Source organism: Cygnus atratus, chromosome 9 (assembly GCF_013377495.2).
Source record: "Cygnus atratus isolate AKBS03 ecotype Queensland, Australia chromosome 9, CAtr_DNAZoo_HiC_assembly, whole genome shotgun sequence".
NCBI classification, from domain to species: Eukaryota; Metazoa; Chordata; class Aves; order Anseriformes; family Anatidae; genus Cygnus; species Cygnus atratus.
In genome coordinates this window covers 4,033,179-4,054,528 of record NC_066370.1, presented here as the reverse complement: position 1 = coordinate 4,054,528, position 21,350 = coordinate 4,033,179, and the positions used below count along the sequence as shown (strand labels likewise).

Genomic DNA, 21,350 nt, shown 5'->3' with positions numbered 1-21,350 from the left:
ACAAACAATGCATCTGTGCTCTTCTATTATTCTCAGTTTAAAGTTGTAGTTTTCCCCAGCAATAGTGTACAGGAGTTCAACGCAGGCGATAAACACCCTGCACTTCTTAGGCCTCTTAGCAGGGCCAGGTTCCTGGCTGCCACATTTAATGACTTCCGCTGCTGAAAAATGAACATCTATAAATGAAGATCCATGCTGTTCCATATCTGATCACAGCAGTCTTTTTAAACTTCCATTATATGAAAGAAATACAGTAATTGCAGGTAGATAGAGAACTCTGTAGACTGGAGTACTCTTTCATCCTGTCTGAACACTAGTGAAATTGTAACAGAAAAAAAAAAAAAAGCGTGCTAGTAAGTGAATTAGTGTCTGCTAATGGCATAAATGAGTGTCATTGCTCAGTACTGTAAATCCTTGCTGGATGCGATCCTTGAAGAATCACAATCTGAAAGCAACATCAAACCCTAATGATTCTGCTTTTATGGTTCTAATAGTGCAGGGGGGTTGCAATGAAAGCACCAACTTCTGTCATACCTGCTCTCTGGGCTGGAGGGAAAGTAAAGATCTCCCTGGGTTGCTGGTTAAAGATCTCAGGTGAGGCGCAGTCCCAAATTCCTATTCAGAAGGCGTACCTAGCTACAGTACTAATTACTGCTCTGGTATGGCTCTCTGTCTCTCTTTTTTTCCCCTCGTTTTCAAAATTTTTGAAAGTATACTCTGTATTTTTAACATAGGATATGTAGAAACATATAGAACAATTCATGGGATGGTGATGATAGTTTTCTTCTTCCTATATGTAAAGTCTGTGTTCCCCTTCAGCCAGTGCAGTGGCTCTGAGATCTCTGTCTCTGTGCTCCTGGAGCCAACATTGTGGTTGTTCCTTTTTGCTACTTGATCTTTTTCTTCATTCAAAATGTATGTCGACAGTGCAGGAACAGTCCCTTAGCCTCTTGCTCTGTAATCAGAAGTCTCATGGGTTTTTGGTCTACACTTTCTGTACACCATTTATTGCTTTGGATAGTAGACCGTGATGCTGTTTCCTTAAAGGGACTTAATTACTCCTTCTGTTTAACCATCACTTTTAATAAGGCTTGGGATAGTCACTAGATCCAAAGCGTTCCTAATGCTGGCCAGTAGGATCTACCACAATACCATCTGTGGCGTTGAAGAATCATAAATAAGGTCCATAAATAAGGTTGTCTAAATATCATAAATAAGATATCTGTGTGGGTAGACAATGCGAGTAGAACAAATCCTGTCCTTACCCCAAGGTTTTATAAGTCCAGCATAACAGACGAGAAAGAAAGCAGTTGTAGAAGGGAATAGATTGGTACATATATGACTGCTTAAGCTTTGGTTTACACTGAAATTAGAAAGTGCAAAACTATATGGTGTAAAATCCATATATCTTTGACAGTGATTTTAATTAGTTTTATATGCCACTAACATAATGAAATGCATTTGGATGTCTAACACCAGATAACAAGGTAAACGTAATTAGAAAAAGTTTACAGATGATGTCTCTTTCTCAAATGTCCCACTTACGGAGGTGGATTGCTCCTTCCATGGAGATGTCTTTAGTGTCTGTGTAGGAGAAAACAAATGAAGGTGAAGGTAGACACAGACTGAATTTTGTAATGCTGGTTTTGCAAATGGCTGGGAAGGAGAAGCTCCTCTGGGTCCCACCTGGGAGGATGGACAGGCATGGAAGAACCCAAGGTAGAGTACTGAGAGAACCCCCTGGCACAGGCAATTCACTGATAGGATGTGGGCCAACTTTTACCTTGAGATGATGTCTGTATTTGATCAGAGTTTGGCCTGAGTGTATGTGAAAATCCGAGTCATTCAGAGCCACAGGTCTTGTTCAGGCCAAACGTTCACAGAACAGGGATGAGGCATCGCACCGATTGCCACCACCTGGAAAGAAGTGCTGTGGCACGACCTGTGTCCTGAAGTGCCGTGCCACACACCCTTCTGGGGAGTTTGCACTACTAAAGATCTTGGAGACTGAATTTCTTGGTGTGTTTTCGTGCCTTTACAAAGTGCAGCAGGGCCCCACGCCCACGAGAGGGAGCAATTGGATTACTTTACACCATCTTTTTTTCCTGCAAGGACAAATACTCTGCATACACGAAGGCAAAATTCTGCTGTCGTCAGTCCAGCTAAAAACATTGTCAACATTTTGGATGAGAGAAACAACAAGAATTTTAATGCTGTAGGGAAGGCTCCACAGTGCATTATGTTGAGTTTCAGCTTGAATCTGGTCTTACATAATCAGTGCACGGGTCCAAAGCTGTGCAAATTGTTTCTAAATATACAAACTGCAAACAGAGAACTCTTATTAAAAAGAAAGAAAGAAAAGAAAATGCAGACCTTGAAGTGGATGGAATTGCCACATCCATCATCCCTCACCTCCAAGGCACGCCTGACTGATTGGCACAGGAAGCAAATGTGTCAGAGCCACCTTCTGTTGGCAGACAGCCCTGCTGCTGCTGCTGTCCCAGAATTTTTTCTTCAGCATTCAGCTGGTCTGGTCATGCAGCAGAAGCAGGTCACTACGCTGCTGGGTACTGCTTTGCCAGGACCCTGTTTTTTCAAGAGCCTGAGAAAGCGCACGCTGGGAGGCCCGAGCACATGCTGTGGCCGCAGTAGGCCGCTAGGCCCAAGCATGGCGGTGGTGGCTCACTTCTCCATGTCGCTGACAGCGCGGGGCTTCTGCTTGGCCTCCCAGGCACAAAAAGTATTGAACAGGAGCACTCTGGGCTGTGACCACACAGCAGCAGAGCTCCTACAACGTTGTTGCTCGTTTTTTCAAATGTGTCAATGGTCACGGCCTTTTAGGACACACAGTTTGAGGCACATGTTTTGTTGGGGGAAGCAGGCCAGCTTTAAGAAATGTACTTCTGCAGAAAGAGGGTGTTGGACATGGGAGCACAGTGATCAGACCTTGAAATCTCTGAGCACCAGGCCTATATTTTGTCTTCCTACCTTTCCTCACTCCTCGAGTGCCAGCTTGGCTGCCATTATTTAAGATACAGTGGAAGAGAGTGGGAGGAAGAATATTGCATTCACTTGCTCTGATCTCTTGTTGTTCTTGGACGGGCCTTGTAAGCTTGCCAGTAGAGTACAGAAAGAGGTTTGTTCCCTCACATAAGTAGCTGAAACTTTTCAAATACAATAATACTCTGACAAAGAATGGAATACAGTGTTTATGATGGTTTTCACTTCCCTCTCATTTTTTTTTTTCTCTTTACCTAGTTGTTTCACAGATCTAGGAGATTACTTTTTAAAAAACAGAGAGGACAGGCATAAGGATATTATCAAGATGTTATCTACATTTTTTTTTGGGGGGGGGGGGGGGAGAGGGAGGAGGTGGGAAGGTTGTGTCTGTTTTTGATAGAGTTGGGACAGTCTTTCAGTACTTTGTGCAGCACATGTATGTGGCTGTTCCCTGGAAAGTGACTTACACTCCATAGCCCCTGGAAGCTGGTGAGGATTTCAAAACAGACTACATCAGTTGGAGGACAAGAAGACAGGCAGATCTAGCCCATTGTACATCCTGTATTGTAAGTGAAAGGAAGTAGGTTCTCAACATGCTTAAAGCAAAAGCGGATCAGCACCTCCTACTGTGGGCACACAATGCTTTTATCAAGAAAAAAGAAAGAAAGTAGTCAGGAGCTGAGACGGAAGGAGGCAGTGAAGGGCAGGGTGCCCTGCTCCTGGTGCTGCCTGTCCTGACTGACAGGGCAGCAACTTGGGCTTACTCTTGCACCTTCTCTTTGTAGGACTTTTGTATAGCTGCATGCCTCCAGTACCCCACAAAGAGGGCTCAGACATAGGCACAGCAGCCAAAGCACAGTCTTTCCGCCCAGGCTTTTTTTTTTTTTTTTTGAGAGTCAGAGTTCTGCATGGGGTGTAGAATTTAGTGTGATGTATTCAGAAACAGAAATAAGAGCTAATATTCCCAATAAAAGACTTAGGCAGGTCCATGAGACACATGGGGAGATGTATGCCTTGAAAGTCTTACTGTTTAATTGGAAAAATGTTACTAAGCAATACCTCTTGCAGCTTATGAAACACTGAATTAGTGAGATCACTGTCCTATCCTGTCTATAACAAGAAACTAAAATTAATTGGAGGTTCTTCATCTCATTTTTAACAGCTCTTACAGCATTGTTTGTGATTCTACTACAAATAAGTAACAATTTACAGTAGTAATAAATATATAATGTAATTATGTGAAATAATTTCAGCCTAAGCATCCATAAGTTGCCTATAAAGGATTTCATTTGGTAGCATTCCTTCCTCTTTACGGAATCTCTCTTTAAGGCATTTCTCATAAATTTGCTTATTCTCTTCTAAAACTTGTTAATTCACTTCAAAACTTGTTCTGAGACTTTTATGTGCAAACAATTAGCTTAGTCACATTAAGAAGGATGTAGTACCAGAACAATAACAATTGAAAAGTTTATTTCAAATGGTGTTGCAACCACTATTGAAGACATTGTGCCTTGGTTAAAAAAAAAAAAAAAGAATAAAAAAAAAAAAACAAAACAGAAGCATGCAATTTCCTTTTTCTCCCTTTTCTGTGTGTATTTATGTTTAACTCAGGGCAAGAATTTTATAATATTCTTAAAGGAAAAAAAAACGTAGAAATAAAAATGGCATGAATTCATGAAAGCATGGGTTTATATATAGGCATTTTCTGTAAATGAACCAAACTTTCTGTATTCTAGGTAGAAAAAAAACTTATCTGTCTGCTCATACACATTTCTATTACCTCCATGCACTCCCACTTGTCTTACCTTTTCCGTATATGAACTGAATGCATTGTACCACATTTTCTGTTTGAACTGTGTGTGCCTGATGCATAAAACACGACACAGAACAGCAAGGCTTTCCCCACCATTTGTGTTAAGTCACGAACCATCCAAGCTTTGTTCTCATGGTTGTTGTCATTTCACCAGAATCTTTTGATGTTTGTATAGCCTTATACAGTATATTGCACTTACTGTACCTGTATAGTATCTTGTCTGTATACTGTATGCACATAAATATGTATATTCACTCATGTATGTATGTATAGTATGTTTATATATCTATGTATATGTATGTGTGTTTGTTCATAGTCTTTCACTAGCAATGTGTGGCTATTCATATACATTCTGTATGCCTATTATGGAGAGGTATGAATGCCGGCACCCACTTTTGATAACCTACTTTTATCCTCATTTTGTCTTGTTAAACAATGAAAATAAAAATGTCATGTATTTTAAATGAGAACTTTAAAAGATTATTATTTTTTACTAATTTAAGGTTTCCAATTCTTCAGGCAAAAAAAGAAAAAAAAAATTGCAAAGATACTTGTATTTCTTATGACAGCTTTCTGTAGTTGAAAAAGATTTGATAACAGTCCACACTCTGTAGCTTTGGCTCACTGTATCTTGTGCTGCTCAAGGGTTCCTAGGTTTGGAGATGCCCTTACCCAGCTGGACTCTCATGCAGAAAATCCCAACTCCATTCACTGGTGCATTTGCAATAAATGTAGGGGACAACCTATGTCTGTAACATCTCGCACATACCAATACTGGATAGAGAAGGGCCTTACTCAGCCTGGAAAGAAAAGTTTCTCCAGTGCAGGTACACAGTAGGAACAGGTGGCTGTACCATCCCTTATGAGTTAGTTGAACAGGAACATTGCAGACACTGGTTGTCAGCTATGATTTCAAACTGCCTCTTGGTTTGTAGTCCACAGTAACATATAATTGCCGATTGATTAAGCAGTTATTGAAACAGCTAACGGTCATTTATTAGCCCTTTGTAAAGTTATTCTTAATCACCATGCAACTGCATGTAGGCGCAGCTAACTGGCCTTGAGCCAGCGAAGCACTGGTTATCTTAAATAGCAGAACATCTCTGTAAATCAAGGGGACAATTACGTGTTTTCCAGTTGAGCGTGTATTTGTTCTTCATTGAATAGGAGCTACAATGATAATCATATGTGTTCCTGTCTGAGGCCTATGAGTGATAAATTTACTTCCTTTGAAGTTAATCTTATCGTCGTATTATCTTGTCAGCCAGGCCAGTCTCAGTGCATAGTTAAGTTACTGCAGCACAGTGGCAGTAGCTACTCAGGAAAAAAAATATCTTAGAAGATAGATCCTTATACAGGAAATACAAAAGAATTTTTAGCATGACACAGCCACTGTTACGAAGAGCCTTCACCCCAACTAAAAGTGCATGATAAAAAATCCTTTTCATTTTTTTCTTTAAAGATGCAAGGTTAAATTCTGACCTCACTCACGTCAATAGCAAATTCCCATTTAACTCATAAGCTACAACTGGAATGTCCAAGGAATGCTTTTTCTCAACAGAAAATAGGATGGGGAAAGGACACATTCCATTAATCGAGCTGTGTGTGCATGGGCCAGCAGCCTGATCTTAAAAGTCAGAGTGGTAATTAGTGGACTCTTGGGTCTCCAGCCTTTTTTTCTTGCCTGTATTTCAACTCTTCTGTGTGTCAGTAAATCATGTCTATATGAGATTTGGGTACTGTATTATTTAGCAATTCTTGATATAAATGAGATTACACGATGTTGTTCTGAGTCTAGAGTAAAGGCTTATCTCATACTAAGGATATCTCTCACATTCAAATTCTTTAGAAATTTTCAGTACAGTTTATAAGTCTAGTATCTGTTAATTAACTACATTTCAAATTGGGGTTAGTGGTGAATGATAAATGGTTATCCCTGTCTATTAATCTCGTTTTATGCGTCTTTAAAAAGGAAGATGTGACCACATAAAAGAACAAGATCATCTGTGTACATTTTGTTGTTTTTCAGTCATACTTTCCTAAAAAGTTTTTCTCCCGTGCAATCAGTACAATACTTGAAAAATGACATGTAATGTAAGAAAATGGTCATTGACTCAATTTCACCATTAGAAAAGGAGAAATGGAAGAGCACATATTGAAATTTCTCATCTGTAAAGCAACTTCATAGTCTTTAATTGAGGTATTAGTGTGGTTAGATCACTAAATAATAAATGAGGATTTGAAGGCACCAACCAGCCCTTTCAGAGCTGAAGCATTCTCCCTTCCTATATTACTTCGATCATTTTAATTTTTTTTTATTACTATTGTTAAAATATTCTTGTGACCATTTTCTTGAAAATGCTAGATAAATGCAAAGCTTTAGTGGCTTTGCTGAAAAACTGGAGTGCTGAGGTTCTTCAGCTGTCATAGCAATGAAGGTTAGTTAAATATTCAGTTCTAATACTAGCATCAGTAGGAAGAGTGCTGAAGCTCATGTATGTGTTTCTGGCTTGGGTAAAATGAGGTCCAATTTAGGTTCCCCAAAGTGGAGAAACTCATTGATTTTGTGGTTTCTCCATGTCACATTTTTTTTTAACTTTAGACTTGGCCTCACTGTTGACTTTCTCTTAGTTCTTCCAAAGTCTTGGTCTTGTTTGCACTCATTTTCATTCTTCAGTATTTAATTTCTCTGTCTTTCTTGGCTGCTGCTGAATGAGCAGAAACAATGACCTAGAGTGTGCACTCTGCTACCCTTCTACATGAGAGCTTTTGCAGCCTGCAAGGGTTGGGTCTTGCGGAGATAAGGATCTTGCCCACCAGCAGCTCTCACTGCTCCATGCCACATCTGAGTGTAAAGTAGGACAGACTCTTCCTTTCAGTATGAGATTTAGACTCTGGCAGTTTTCCAAAACTACCACAATTTAGAGTAAGAAACACTACTTACAGGTGTTTTGTACTGTGAACATGGTTACTCAATCATAGTCAGGGCCAGCTGTAGGGATCATTGAGATCGCTGCCTCAAACCATCCTGCTGTTTAAGACTGGTTGATGAACAGTTAAGGCACACGTGATGAAGTAGCAACCTCCAGCACAACGAAAAGGTGAGGAGACAGAGTTAGTAACATCTTAATGTAATCTGGGATGTTAAAGTGTTACCCTGCAGGTGCTGTACTGCAAAATGTAGTTAGCATGAGGCCTCTGTATCACTGAACTCTACCAAAGTCTGGATATTCTGTCCTTTGTTCCTCCTGTGACTGACCTAATACAACATTGAATTTTCCTTTCTATTTTACAGTGAGCGAAAGGATGTATCATGGTGGGTTGCTTGAGTTCTGCATTTACTGCTTAGCAAAGGCATAGATTAAGTTTTGATTTTTCATAAGTAATCTCAATAGGAATGCACTTTGTGATGAACCACTGCATAAATGAGATGCATGAGACAACTTTACACAATATGCCTAATACAAGTTGCTCTACAGACTTTTACTTTAAACATAATAGCATTTACAGGATGTGTTAACTAATAGCAGATCAAGCAGTACATTTCAGACAGTTGTTTGGCTTAAAAAAATTAGCTTAGATGAGACAGATACATGTTTACAAATATGTTAATAATGCAAGGTCAGGAAGATCTATAGCCAGACTGTCAGAGCGAAAATGAAATGCAGGATGGCGAATTTATCATTTAGAGTTTGCTTTATTGATAGCCTCAGCAATAAACTGAGTGTAGCTGGAAAACTTGAGACATAGGAGTGTGTGTAGTGCTGATTCTGTATAAAGTAGCTGTGACATTTAGTAATTGGAAGCAATGAATCATGAAACTGGAGGTCTGGAGTCAGAGGTGCTGATGGTTTACTAACCATTTGCTAATTTAATGTTAGGATAAGTATTAATTGTTCATAATCTCAAATCTTTGAGAATTCTTGGAGTTCCAAAGATTCTTTTAAACTGATTTTAAGTAGTGGATCAGTTGGGCCGTAGAACACAGATGATGTAGTAAGTCTTTAAGTGAGTCCCATATTTAAAAAAGGTCTCTTACGATATTGCATCGTATAGTTACAGGATCTTCATTAAGTGGTAGAACAATTTTTACACGGACTCTTTTTTTTCCTTTTCCTGTAGTGGTATCATTTGGAAGAAAACATATTCCCAGAAGTTTAGAAATTCAGAGTAATGGAAATCAAAACACTAAACACAGCAATTCCTATGTTACAATAGTATAATAGCCCTAAAATGTGATGCACGTGCAGTTTTATAAGTTGAAATAGCAGGTGTCAGTGAATTCCTTTAATGTTAAATATCTGGTGTAAGATTACAAGGTGTTCCTTCCTGCACAAATATTTTGTTAAAATTAAAACTGGTGTGATAGGAGAATCCTTTCCCAGTGCTTAGATGTATTATTACCTGGATTCTCGTACCAAGACTCTGTGTTCCTAACACCTACATTATTTCTGCCACAGCAGACATAACAGGCTAACTGGCAAATGTTGATTTCCAGATCTGTGCCAGTAACGTTAAAGATGTTGCTATAAAAACAAAAATAGAAAATTTGCTATTAGTGGCTTGTATTGCATTAGAAATGCAGAGGGAAAAAATCTTGAGAAAGCAGAACACACACGTGTTTTCTCCCACTTCCAGTGTATTCTGTGTGTCAATCAGAAATGTACTGCTATCAAGGTTTATGAAAACATATGCTTAGTGCAGGCCATTGATACAGATGTTTACGCTTTTTTCAGTTAATATCCCTCCCTATTCAAGGGAGAATGGAGTGTTTACTTGTGTCTCTTGAAAAGAAGAAGTTGTGAAAGAACCGAGCAGGCAGTTTGTGCGGCGCTTAGCATATAGTGTGTGCCTGTGCTTGTGATGCGAGTATGCGAGTGCACAGCAGTCATCTTCATGCGGTTGCTGGTATCGTAGGACACCTGCTAGAAAACACCTCAGGCACTTCCAGAGAATTTGCAGTCGCGTTAACAAGTGTCCCTGGTAGCGTTACCATGCACTGCTGGCTGCATGGAGAGTGTCTGCTTTCACAGCTCACGGTGCACATGCCGCGTGTTCCTGAACATGCTACTGCTTTTAATCACCTCTGTGTTAATAATCAATTGTTGTTTTGAATTTAGCAGTAATGGAAGAACTGAGTGGCAGTACAGAGCTATATAACGGGCTAACTGTCCTGGGCCAAATTACTCGGTCTTTTGTGTCAATATTTTTCCGGAGTACCTCTGTCACAGAGAGATATAGCTGCAGATGTAGCCTGTAGCTTTACCCTCACTTACCAGCTTTTACAGCCACTGGAATTAGCAACGTTTAAGTGCAGTGCAATGTTTATAGCTCGCAGTTAGCAACAGAAACCTTATCCAGCATCATTTTCCAACCGCTTTTCAGAAGGCTTTTTAAAACATTGGAGTGTTTTTTACTATTTGTCTGAACAAACTGTAGTCGAATTCTTAGACCTGTGAAGTCAGTGGGCACATTCCTGTTGGCTTCTAGCAAGGTCCTCAGCGCTCAGAGCTTTTGAAACCTGATTCATGCTGAACTCCTGCACTGGGCAACTCCCCTTTTGCACGTGTGCTAAGAGGATCTCCACGTCAAGCTAAGACTATCAGATAACACACCGTGAAGTAACTCTTGCTACTCACCATGGCCCTCCGCCACTTGCACCCGTGGCACACGGCTACCTCCTAGGAGTCACCCTCCTGCGTGGAAATACCTTGCCCGGCCGGGTGGCTGGGACCCATCTGCATCAGAGCAAGTGCCATCGAGAGTTTCAGTGGGAAAGAGAGTTTGGAAATTCCCGTATGAGAAAAGGCGAGAGGGAGGGAGTACCTCTTCCTCCCAGAGGATGGTAAGTGGCTTTCAGAAAGCCTTTCTTCTTCATTTGTTGTAGCCTGCCAAGGCAAACCAGCATGCTTGGCTCTGCTGAGTGATGTGTAGCACTGCTCACAGATTGCACTGCTCATAGCTCACTTTGTGTACTGATACTGGAGACATTTCTAATAATTTCCTCCAAATGTCGATAATGTTTTTATTTCAGTAAAATTTGCATTTGTTTAAGATCACTTTGTTACAGCCTCATGTCAGCTCTTTGGCTTTCATTTTATCTATGGTATGCAGTTGTCATGAAGAAAAGAGCATTTGTACGGCATCCACAATCACACGTGTGTGATGTGGTTTTTCCCATCGTTCCTGTAAGTGAAGTCAAACTGTCCTATAGGAGAGGGAGGACACTCAAAAGGACCAGGAGAAAGCAGTATCTTCTTCAGCCCCATAATCCATCCAATTTCAGCAATGTAATTGGGAACCTACAGTACTAGGAACAAATTATGGAAAGACCACTGTATCACGGGACTCATTTATTGCTTCTGATTTACCTTCCAAAAAACCAGAAGCATTAAAAATAGGCAAACCAGGAACTTTTCAGCCAAGATGTCGCAAGGAAAAGCATTAGAATAAGATTTTGTATTGTCTAAGCCCTCATATAATGAAAAATACTTCTTTTAGGTCATTAAAGGTTCATACACCACAAAAGAAAACACTCATGGAAGTGTTCAGAACATGAAATATTGAGTGGTCAATTCAAATATTAGAAAAGTTTGCTCAAAAATTAATGAAAATGGGCAACGTCTTTGAATTTTGTGACTAGTAATAGTCTTCTCCCCCATGGAATTTATAGCAGCACGTATTTTCATGTGCACTCTTGTGAAACTGTATTGCACCTTTCAATGAAACATTTCCTGAAATGCCCCTCAGCATGACTGGGAAGCAGCATGAATTCATACAACCTGTGCTTCAACCGCTTGGCCTGGCTCCAGAGAAGTCCCCAAGTCGGGAGCAGAGGCCCCTGTGCTACCGCTGACCCCACAGCGAGGGCCATGCTCTTTGGGTCTGGACAAGCAGAGTCGCACCCTGCACTTGTTCCTCTTGTCCCGGTGCAGCAGGAGTGCAGGGCACCTGCCTGCCCCAAGCGTGGGGCTCACAATTAATCTTTCACAGGGCTCGGTTCGAGACAAGAGGATAGGAGTGGGACTTAGGTTGCACATAAGTCTTTTTGCCAAGAGAGAGTCTTATCTGCGTATTTATGAATCTATTTATCTGTCACACACAAGCAAGTAAAATTAATCACACTTAAGAAATAGAGTTCCAGGCCTGGTGCTGAGGATATTTCACTCTATATTTTCGGTCTGGCTTCCACATTTTTCTTTTCACAGCCCTTGTATTTTTCATGTGGAAAGGCTGTGCTATATGAGATCATTTGGTTTGTATAAAGCTCAAAGGTGTCGTTGCATCTTTCTTCAGTAGTGTGCATGTGTTTAGCAACTCACAAAAACTGCTTGTGCACTGCGTTCGTGCATTTTGTGTGGCACGTTGTGTCCTCTGGGTGAAAGTCCAATTCCTGAAGGGCCAGAAAGTCCTATCCCATGTTCTCAGTTGTCACCAACAAAGAGATGCAAGATGTTTGCTGTACTTTGTAACTCCAGCTAGCGGGTGTGGAAAATCACATCCATCAGTAGCTGCTTAATCATGTTACTCGGGAGTATTTCCTTCTACCTTTTTGCCATCCATAACTGTTACTCTCTTTGCTGAACAAACCTATTGTGCTTAATTAAGAAAAGGGGAAGAACTATGTTAGTTTTCATTTAAGTTTCTTGCTTAGACATCCACATTTGAGCATTTTGTGAACCCGCTGCCTGCCTGATGGGCAGAGCAATGCAGGTGCAGGCTGCTGGGGCTGGCATCGCTCTGCCAGAGCCGTAGGGGTGCCCGGGGCCAGGGCAGAGCCCGTGCCAGGGCAGGAGAAAATAGTCTGCTGTGACACCAGGCAGGGCCTGGCAGTGTGAGTCACTGCCTGTTCCCCAAAGCCTCTTCTGGGTTTTCTCCAGGATTATGAGTTTTTCTCAATAAATTCTGATGTGGCGGAGAGCTATGGAGCGTACTGCCCTCTGGTTGGAGGACCTGTCCTCTAAGAGCTGTTGGGCTGTACATGTTCTGCCCATCAAACCACTGCCCCAAGACAGTTCTGTGATCTTGGTCAGGGCAATCTAATTTAACTACAAATTTGTAAACCCTTGGGACTGTTTCTTGTATTTCTAGAATGATGCAAAATATCAGTCCAGTGAGGTAAGAAGAAATAAAGACAGGCCTGCTGCTAATGGGGGCACCTACACACACAAAAATGCACCAGTCACGCTTCCTGTGACGAGGGATAGGGTTTGTCTTGTTTGTCTCTCAGAGCTTCATAAAGCATTGAAACACTCACCAGGAGTGATCTTTGGGCTCTATCTTTTACTCAGAAAGATTTTCTTAGATGAAATATTTTGCATTATGTTTTGAGGATGTGTAAAGTTGTTGGTGTTACCGCTTTTTCTTAATTGAAAGATGGCTTATAATGTTATTTCTTGTTCTGTGGCACTGCCAACGTAAAATCTGAGAGTGTTTAACAGATCATCATAAAGGTTACTTCTAATGTTTTGGGAATAAAAATATCAGAGGAATAAGGGCAGATACTAAAAGTAAGGTGACAGCACATTGATATCTCCTAAGGCCTTCCAGAAACTTATTATTTAAAACTGTGTGGAAGAATTCACTTTTGCGTAGTGGAAGAGGTTTCTTGCTTTTTGTTGTTGTTGTTGTTGATGTTCAAGTTTGGAACAAACATTTACTTTAAATAAGATTTTTGAGAAAAATTCTTGGTCTCTCTGATTTTGAAGATAAATTGTGTCTTAGGCCCCAGATAATTTAACAAGAAGAAGAATCAGCAAATTTCCCAGTTCATGAGTGATTGTGTGGCAGCCTGATCCACCTGATATGGAGTGGTCAGGAGAGCCCTCCTGCTCTTACAGGCCTCATGGTAGATGCTGCCTCTTTCTTCCCTTTTCAGTAAGAACAGGCTTTGGGCCAAGACTCTTCAGTCAAAATCGACTTTGCTTCTCCTGTGCTGTGTCTCGTTGGCTGCTAGCACCAGTGTGATGGGTTTTGCACCTGTGTGCCTACATCCACATCTGCAGCCAAGCTCTGACATGCTGCCGGATGCGTACAGGTCCCATGTGCTCTGGGATCCTCCAGGAACAGGAGAGTCATATAGCTGTACATAGAATGAATGCTCTATTTTTTTCTATAAATTAACTTGTAACATCATTATTTTTTTTTGTGTCTCTCACATTAAATAAATCCTTTGTTATGATAGAGCAGTGATATTAACAACCTGGTGCATGACCAGAGGAGCCAGCTGAAGCCAGAAAGGAGGGAGGATATTAAAAGCATTAGTACTGGAGCGAAGCGTGAGCCCCATCGGTTCAGCACTCACAGAAAGGATTAGGCCTAAGTGCACAGTGCTAAACACTTGAGCTTTAAACACCTCAGTAGTAGCCCTACTGAGTCATCCAAGGTTATTGCTGTGATTTCACAGGTGTGCTGAGTGCTGTGCTGGCTTGGGAGCCTTGGTGCCCATGGTTTGTCCGACAGACGCTGAAAGTTTAGATAACACTCTTTGGGATTTCGTATTAGCAATATGGGCACTTCACTACAAGAAGGACATCGAGGCCCTGGAGTGTGTCCAGAGAAGGGCAACAATAACTGGTGAGGGGTCTCAAGCGCAAGTCTTATGAGGAGTGGCTGAGGGAGCTGGGGTTGTTTAGTCTGGAGAAGAGGAGGCTGAGGGGAGACCTCATTGCTCTCTACAACTTCCTGAAGGGAGGTTGTGATGAGGAGGGGGTTGGCCTCTTCTCCCAGATAACTAAAGATAGGACTTGAGGAAATGGCCACAAGTTTCACCTGGGGAGATTTAGATTAGATATCAGGAAACACTTTTTCTCTCAAGAGTGGTCAGGTACTGGAACGGCCTGCCCAGGGGGGTGGTGGAGTCACCGTCCCTTGTGGTGTTCAAGAAACACGTGGACAATGTGCTACAAGATGTGCTGTAGTAGCTTAGTGGTTAGTATTGGTGATAGGAGGATGGTTGGACTACATGATCTTGTAGGTCCTTTCCAACCTTGTGTTTCTATGATTCTATGATTATTGTCATACCTGTGTATGGTATGGAAGGCTTAGCCCTCAAGCAAAAATAACATTGAAAAAACCACTAGTCTTAAAAACCTCTGTCCTGGAATGTGGAAATACTCAAACTCGTCATAGTAAGTGATTCTCTAACTGCTACGCAATATGGTGGCCAGTATAAAAAAGGATTTGGGAGCTGTCTACACTTAGGTTTATTTTAGGGGCTGTTGTTTAAGGGGGTGGCAGAGTGTCGGTGTAACTGATACATTCTGCAACACCATTTCTATCTTTGGGAGGCTGCAACTGGTATTTTAGAGCTTAGCATGTCAAAATCCCACTTCAGAGCCCTTGCATCCCGTGAAGGGGATTAGCTACAGAAGACGCTGTGCTGGCAACTCTGCACGTAGTGTGATGGCGGGAGCGTGGGTGGCGTGGTGGTAGCACCTTGCGCTGTCGGACGTGCCAGGGCTGTGCTCGTGATGCAGGGGAACTGAAGCGAGCAGCAGGCAGCAAGGAGCTGGTGTTAGTGTGCTGTTTGATGATGGGATGGTTGTGGAGGAGAAGGTGCTCCCGATGTCTGCAAGGGGCAGTCGGCACCCAAGTGCTGTTGTCTTCAGGTTCAGTCCAGAAGGCGGTGTGCCACCGTGTGTTGTCCATGTTGTGTTTAACAAATTGTGTGCAGACTTGTGTTGTCCCTGTGCTGCCCCACATAGGAGGACCCAGCCAAAGCGAAGACACTGCTGCGTAAGTAGTAACACGTCACCGATGAATAGCGTGGCAGGAAATCTGCCCCACATTGGGCCTCGTCCAAAGATGCGTGGAGTCGCCCGGGGGGCGGGGAGGAACAAGTATCTCCGTTTCGGTGAGTTTTGGACCAGGCCTGGGCACCCAAAGAGAGAAAGTCTGAAGGTCGTGGCAGATGGCATGCCTCACACCTGCACCATGTTAGATCACCGCTGAGGTGAAACCCAAGGATGGGATTAGAAAGAGCAGGCGTGGTGGGCTTCCAGAAGTCTTTTAGTTCATCCGTGCAGTAGGATACCCCACAGATACTTTGCCCCGTAACTCTAAATTCTTAAGAACATTTGAGAGCAAAGCTCCTATTGTGGTCTACCTGAAATACTATGTAATGTATAAAGCAAGGTACCCAAAATACTATTTAATGTATAAGGCAAGGTAAACTTGTTTTTGTTTCATAAAGAAAGGTAATTTTACCAGAAATTCTTTTATTCTGTGTCAGCCATTAAAAACATTCTGTTACATGTATTTTTTGAAAAACACTACATTTCTGTATTCTCTTTATTTTTCTGTTTGGCTGCATTGTTTGTTTTTACCTTTTCTTGTTCACGTTTATTCCTTTTGCTTTATTTCTTGCTATAATCTGAACATTATCTATTTATCCATAAAAGCTAAATGCATTTCAAGCTGACCACAAAAGCTGTAGCAGTCAATGACAGTTTCTTTGTTGGCTTCTAAGACCAATCCCCAGTGCTAGGAACTTGGTGCATGCCCACACTTAGCATTTTCAGATTTGTAATCGAAATGTATATGCATTGTTGAATATACTCACATACTCCTAATAATAAACACACGTTTCCTTCATGAATCATAAAATGCTGCCAAAGTATTACTATACATGTGCATTTGCATGACAAGATCAGAGATGTACTTGGACAGCCCCTTCAAATGTATGGCATGCATTTACTTACAAATCCTTAATTTATGACTAATGTGGAAAGTAGATTTTGGGAGACTTAAGAAATCACTTCATATTTGCAAGTAAGTGCTCAGAGGAAGTTCTCTGTTCTGCAGGTATAGTGTGTGATCCAAATACGATAAGCCCTTTCAAGATAGTTTAGTGTTTGGCATTTCAGTTCCAGTCTAAAGCATTTGAAGGCACACACATTTTCAATCATGTGAGCACCCCACTGAACTCTAATGAAGCCACTTTCTCAGGCTTTGGCGGGGCTGTGACATATACTTACAACTAAACATATGCTAACCTCTTTTTCTGGATCAGGATCATGTTTTGAAATATTCTACATGTGTGAAGACATGGAGTTTCTAAACAGTTGATGCTTTCCAGTTAATGAAATATCATCATAGAGGAGGATAGGTTAATCCATATAATTCACATGGAGTTCATTAAATCATTTAAAAAAAAATTAAACACAGAGTTATATTTAGCTTGATACTCACAAGTGTTAACACCATGCTTTTAATGTGACAGATTGGATTTGGAAAGCAATATAAAACATGGTTTTGAGTGTATAGAATTTTTTATTTCCACAACTTAAGGACATTGTTAAGATCCATGTGCCTTTTTAAGATCTATTCCATCATTTAAAATCCAAGTAGTGCTAGTTTGCTGAAAACATTTATCTTTATTAGCTTTCAGTGCTCTGGAGAAGTTAGAAAGGGGACCTTTTATTACCATTTTTTTTCCCATAGGGTAGTAGTTAGAAGTGAAGACTGACTTTGTTTCTGTTGTTGGCATAGAGATTTTTTGTTCATGAGACAAATGAGAGTATTTCAAGAGTAATGCTAACTTGGAAAGAAACAATGTCGTCAATTCATGGCCAAATAGTTATTTGTATGCTTTTTCTTTTTCCTTTCTTTCTATCCTTTTTTCCTCCTAACAGGTGACGTGTATGCAGTGGTTGCAAGGGGACCATACAATGCTGGATATGATTGAGAAAAAACGTTGCCTCTGCAAAGAAATAAAAGCTCGACAGAAATCAGAAAAAGGACTCTGCAAACAGGACAGCATGCCTATTTTGCCGAGTTGGAAAAAGAATACCGGGACCAAGAAATACAGCCCTCCTCCTTACTCCAAACAACAGACTGTTTTCTGGGACACTGCAATTTGACAGGCGTGTGGAGGATGCCCTCTCCACCATGTTGCACCATGCACAGGTAGCCAGCTTTCTTAATAAGGCAAAGGCTCTAGCATAAGACTTACCTGCAGGTGGTGAACTTCGTAGGAAGAAACACACCCATACAGTGCTCACCTGTCAATCAAGAGATTTAAGTTTCTGACTGGATTAAGGCATACGTATTTATCCAGGATTTTTTTGGATCCAGAAGATATCAGAATGTAAATATTTTGCCGATATATTGAAAACACCCAAACTAATGACACTGCTTAAATATATATATATATCTATAAATTCAAAAAAATTTATGAAGAATTTTACTATATAATGTTACTGTTATACTGTTTTATTAACTATTTTCTATGTGGTATTCTAACGCTCCCCCCGACCCCCTTTCCCCCCACCATTTTATTTCTCTTACCTGCCTAGATTTGGTCTCTGTACAAAAGCATGTGGTTGTACCTTTTGTTTAACATGACAATGTACAAAACAACTCGGTGCTAGGGCTGTAGAAGTTACCTAGAGTTGTGCTCATTAGACATCCTTAGCTATTTTGGGGGAGGGCTGGACAAGGGAGAGAGTTTTGGTGGGAAACAACAAAACTGCAAGCAATGCAAATACAAGCGCTCGATGTGGATGCCCAAGTTGCATTTACAACACAAATTGTTCTGCATCAGTTTTCTCGTAATCACATAAATTGCCCTTGGTTTTATCCTGATCAGTTATTAAAATCTCCAGCTATAATTATTTGGCCAAGAAGGGAAACTAAATTTTCTGCAGAAAAGCCTGCGACAGAACCTCCTCCTTCATGACCTTCAGCTGGCTAGTGGAGACCATGGTTCACTGTGACTGAGTGTTGTACAGCCCGTGGCGAGGAGCCCCAGTCGTTAGCAGGTCAAGGCCGTGGCCCTGCAGCCACGGCTCCTGTCCGCATTTGTTTTTGGTCCAGAAAATAAAGGTGACAAAACCTGTTTACATGTTTATTAGTTTTAAATCCAGCAACACGTCCTGTGTCAGGTTACCTTGTGTTACCTATGAAGACTGGCATTCAGACCCCCAAAGCTGGTAGGGAGATCTCCGTTGATTTCATGTGGTTTTGGAGCAGAGGCCATATAACCATCCTCCCAGGTACGCCATGTCATCTCCCTGGCTGCCTCTGCAATTGGCTTACAATCCTGTATTATATCACACCCACTTTAGCAGAATATTATGTCATGACCAAAGAATTATGACCTCCTGGTTTTAACGGGAGAAAAAGATGGCTTACGCTGATTATGAGGGTGAAATCTATGAGGTGAAAAATCTTCCAAAAGAAGCTGTTGAGAACAAGGGAAACTTGTACTGCTGTGGAATTGTGGAATGGAAAAAAAAATCTATGGCATATATTTTGTATATTTAAATTTCTATGTGTCTGAAATTTGGTAGCACAAAAGTTCCTCTTTAAAACAATCATTTTAGTATTATATTCTCTGAGAAGAAAAGGTGTGTTGTTTGAAACTTCTTGTTATATTGGCTTTTCTTTGAAATTCTATTGACAGCATTGCCACAGCTGTAATTGCTGATCAAAAAAAACCAAAAATATCAAATTTTAGAAGGTTTTTGTAATCTATATTGCTAAAATTTTGAGTTTGAGTAATGCTTTATCAGTAGTAGTTTCTTTTCAGCCTCTGAAATAAAGTTTTTAAATATTTTATAACTAACTAATGTATATTTTGATGTCCAAACTGAGATTTCTGTAAAAGATAAAGTGTGTGTTTATATGTGCGTATGTATATTAGCATTATTGTGTATGTATATATGCATATGTATACACACATATATATGTATATATGCATGTATCTCTCTATTTATACTCATAAATGTGTGCATTAAATATTTGTGTGTGTTATGAATATACAGTGGCTGGAATGGGTACGCAATTGAAATGCAGATTTAAAGAGCCCCTCACAGCCCAAATGACAGAAGAAATGAAAAACTCCAGAGGCTGTGAAGGAATCTTTGAATACATGTTACATCCACGACACCAACTGTACATTCTGCTTATTCTCTTTTTTTAAAGAAAGAAAATGGCAGAAGAAAAACTCAAGAGATCTCGCAAAGTTCCAGAATCTCCTGGAAAGAAGACGACTTGTTGGTCGTGAGAAATCTGTTGAGATAACAGGTTCATTGTTCAGAAAGCGTTTATGCTTTGTCTTCCTTGTTATGTGGCAAGAGAAGAACTTCTCATAACCATGTGTGAAATACTCAGCTCAACCCTTTCCCTCCGCTGCACTAAATCTCTGGCAACAAAAGCAAAGCCAGCGTTCAGGCAGTCCCGGTACTTCTTCTCTGCGCTGCTCTCCTCCTGGAGCAGTCACTTCAAAGCCCTGCCGAAGCACTGGCTTTGCAGTCCAGACCCGTGGGTATGCACGGGCACTGCGGTGTCAAACCCTTTGGAGGATGGCAAACATTAATGTGAACAGTTACCGTGTTTAATAGTGTTTGTTCATGTTGTGTCCTTCTCATATCAATGCGTAATAGGAATAATGATCAGGGAATTGAAGCATTCTTGTCGTACACAGACTTGCTTGTACATTCAGCCTGCCATAAAAGCCACTCAATGTTTTGCTTCTATTACTCAATGCTATTTATGTTGTCCTTAAATAACTGCCCATGTGCTTCCAGACCTCCATTGTATCCCATGGAAACAATGGCTTTTTGTTTTAAAGTGCGACACCACATGAAAAGTAAAATATAACTTAGCACTTACCTTCCAAGCACTTTAGAAATGTGGACTGAACCTCACGCTTGCGAGAATCATTTTACAGAGGAGGGGAGTGAGGCTCAGGCTGAGTGATTTCCAAAGGTCACAGACAAAGCCTGGGCTCGACAAGTGTTTCCTTCTGTCCGGTGATTGCTGGCTCGCCCCATCGCTCGAGTAAAAGGTGCGTCGTACTGCCCAGAGCGTGCTGTCAAAATGCTGTTCACACATTTCCCACGTCACCTATTGTCTCAGCAGTTTCTGTGTCACAGAGTGAATGACAGTGCTTAGTTACACGCACTCATTGAAGCTGTAGTCTGTATAAATATGCAATCTGTATATACATACAGATCACATATATTCACACACTTATGAAGACTGTATATATGAAATTGTTTGGTATGCACTTATTTTGCTTTAAACTCCTGAAGTTAAACATTATTGTGTAGCAATTTGTGTAAAGTGCACTGTGATTTCAAGAAAGCACAGTAAAGTCACAGGTCTTGTTATTCTTGCACTAAAAATGTGTTTACGTATATTAGCCAATGTATGTCTACTTTATTGCTCCTTATGACAAATTAAAGCAAATGGTATAAAATGGTATGTTTTTTTGTTTGTTTGGGTTGTTTCTTTTTAAGTGGACAACAGCACTATGTTTTTAAATGACAGGGTTTTTAAATAAAATGAAATCATTCTGTGTTCATTCCAATGTAATACATTTACCAATATCTTAAAATTGAATGTCATGTTGCTTTTTTTCATATTTCATTAGAAATTGTCAGGTATGTGCCTGAGATTGTGTAGGAGTAAGGAGTAGCTAGAGGCTAACTGTAATCATATATTACTAGCCGTTTCTATATACACAGTATAAATACATATTAATTTTCTTTTCATTTTTGTACTTGATTTTTTTAGGTAAGATGTAATT

General features: G+C 40.6%; 1 protein-coding gene across 1 annotated transcript in view; it reads left to right on the top strand.

The window, feature by feature from the left end:
* The window catches only part of NYAP2 (neuronal tyrosine-phosphorylated phosphoinositide-3-kinase adaptor 2), a 130,699-nt gene extending 113,023 nt beyond the window's left edge, over positions 1-17,676 (top strand). The window contains exon 6 of the mRNA XM_035544968.1: positions 17,449-17,676. Coding sequence (XP_035400861.1) covers positions 17,449-17,676 — 228 coding nt within the window. The remainder of the gene's footprint in view (positions 1-17,448) is intronic.
* The last annotated feature ends 3,674 nt before the right edge of the window (positions 17,677-21,350 follow it).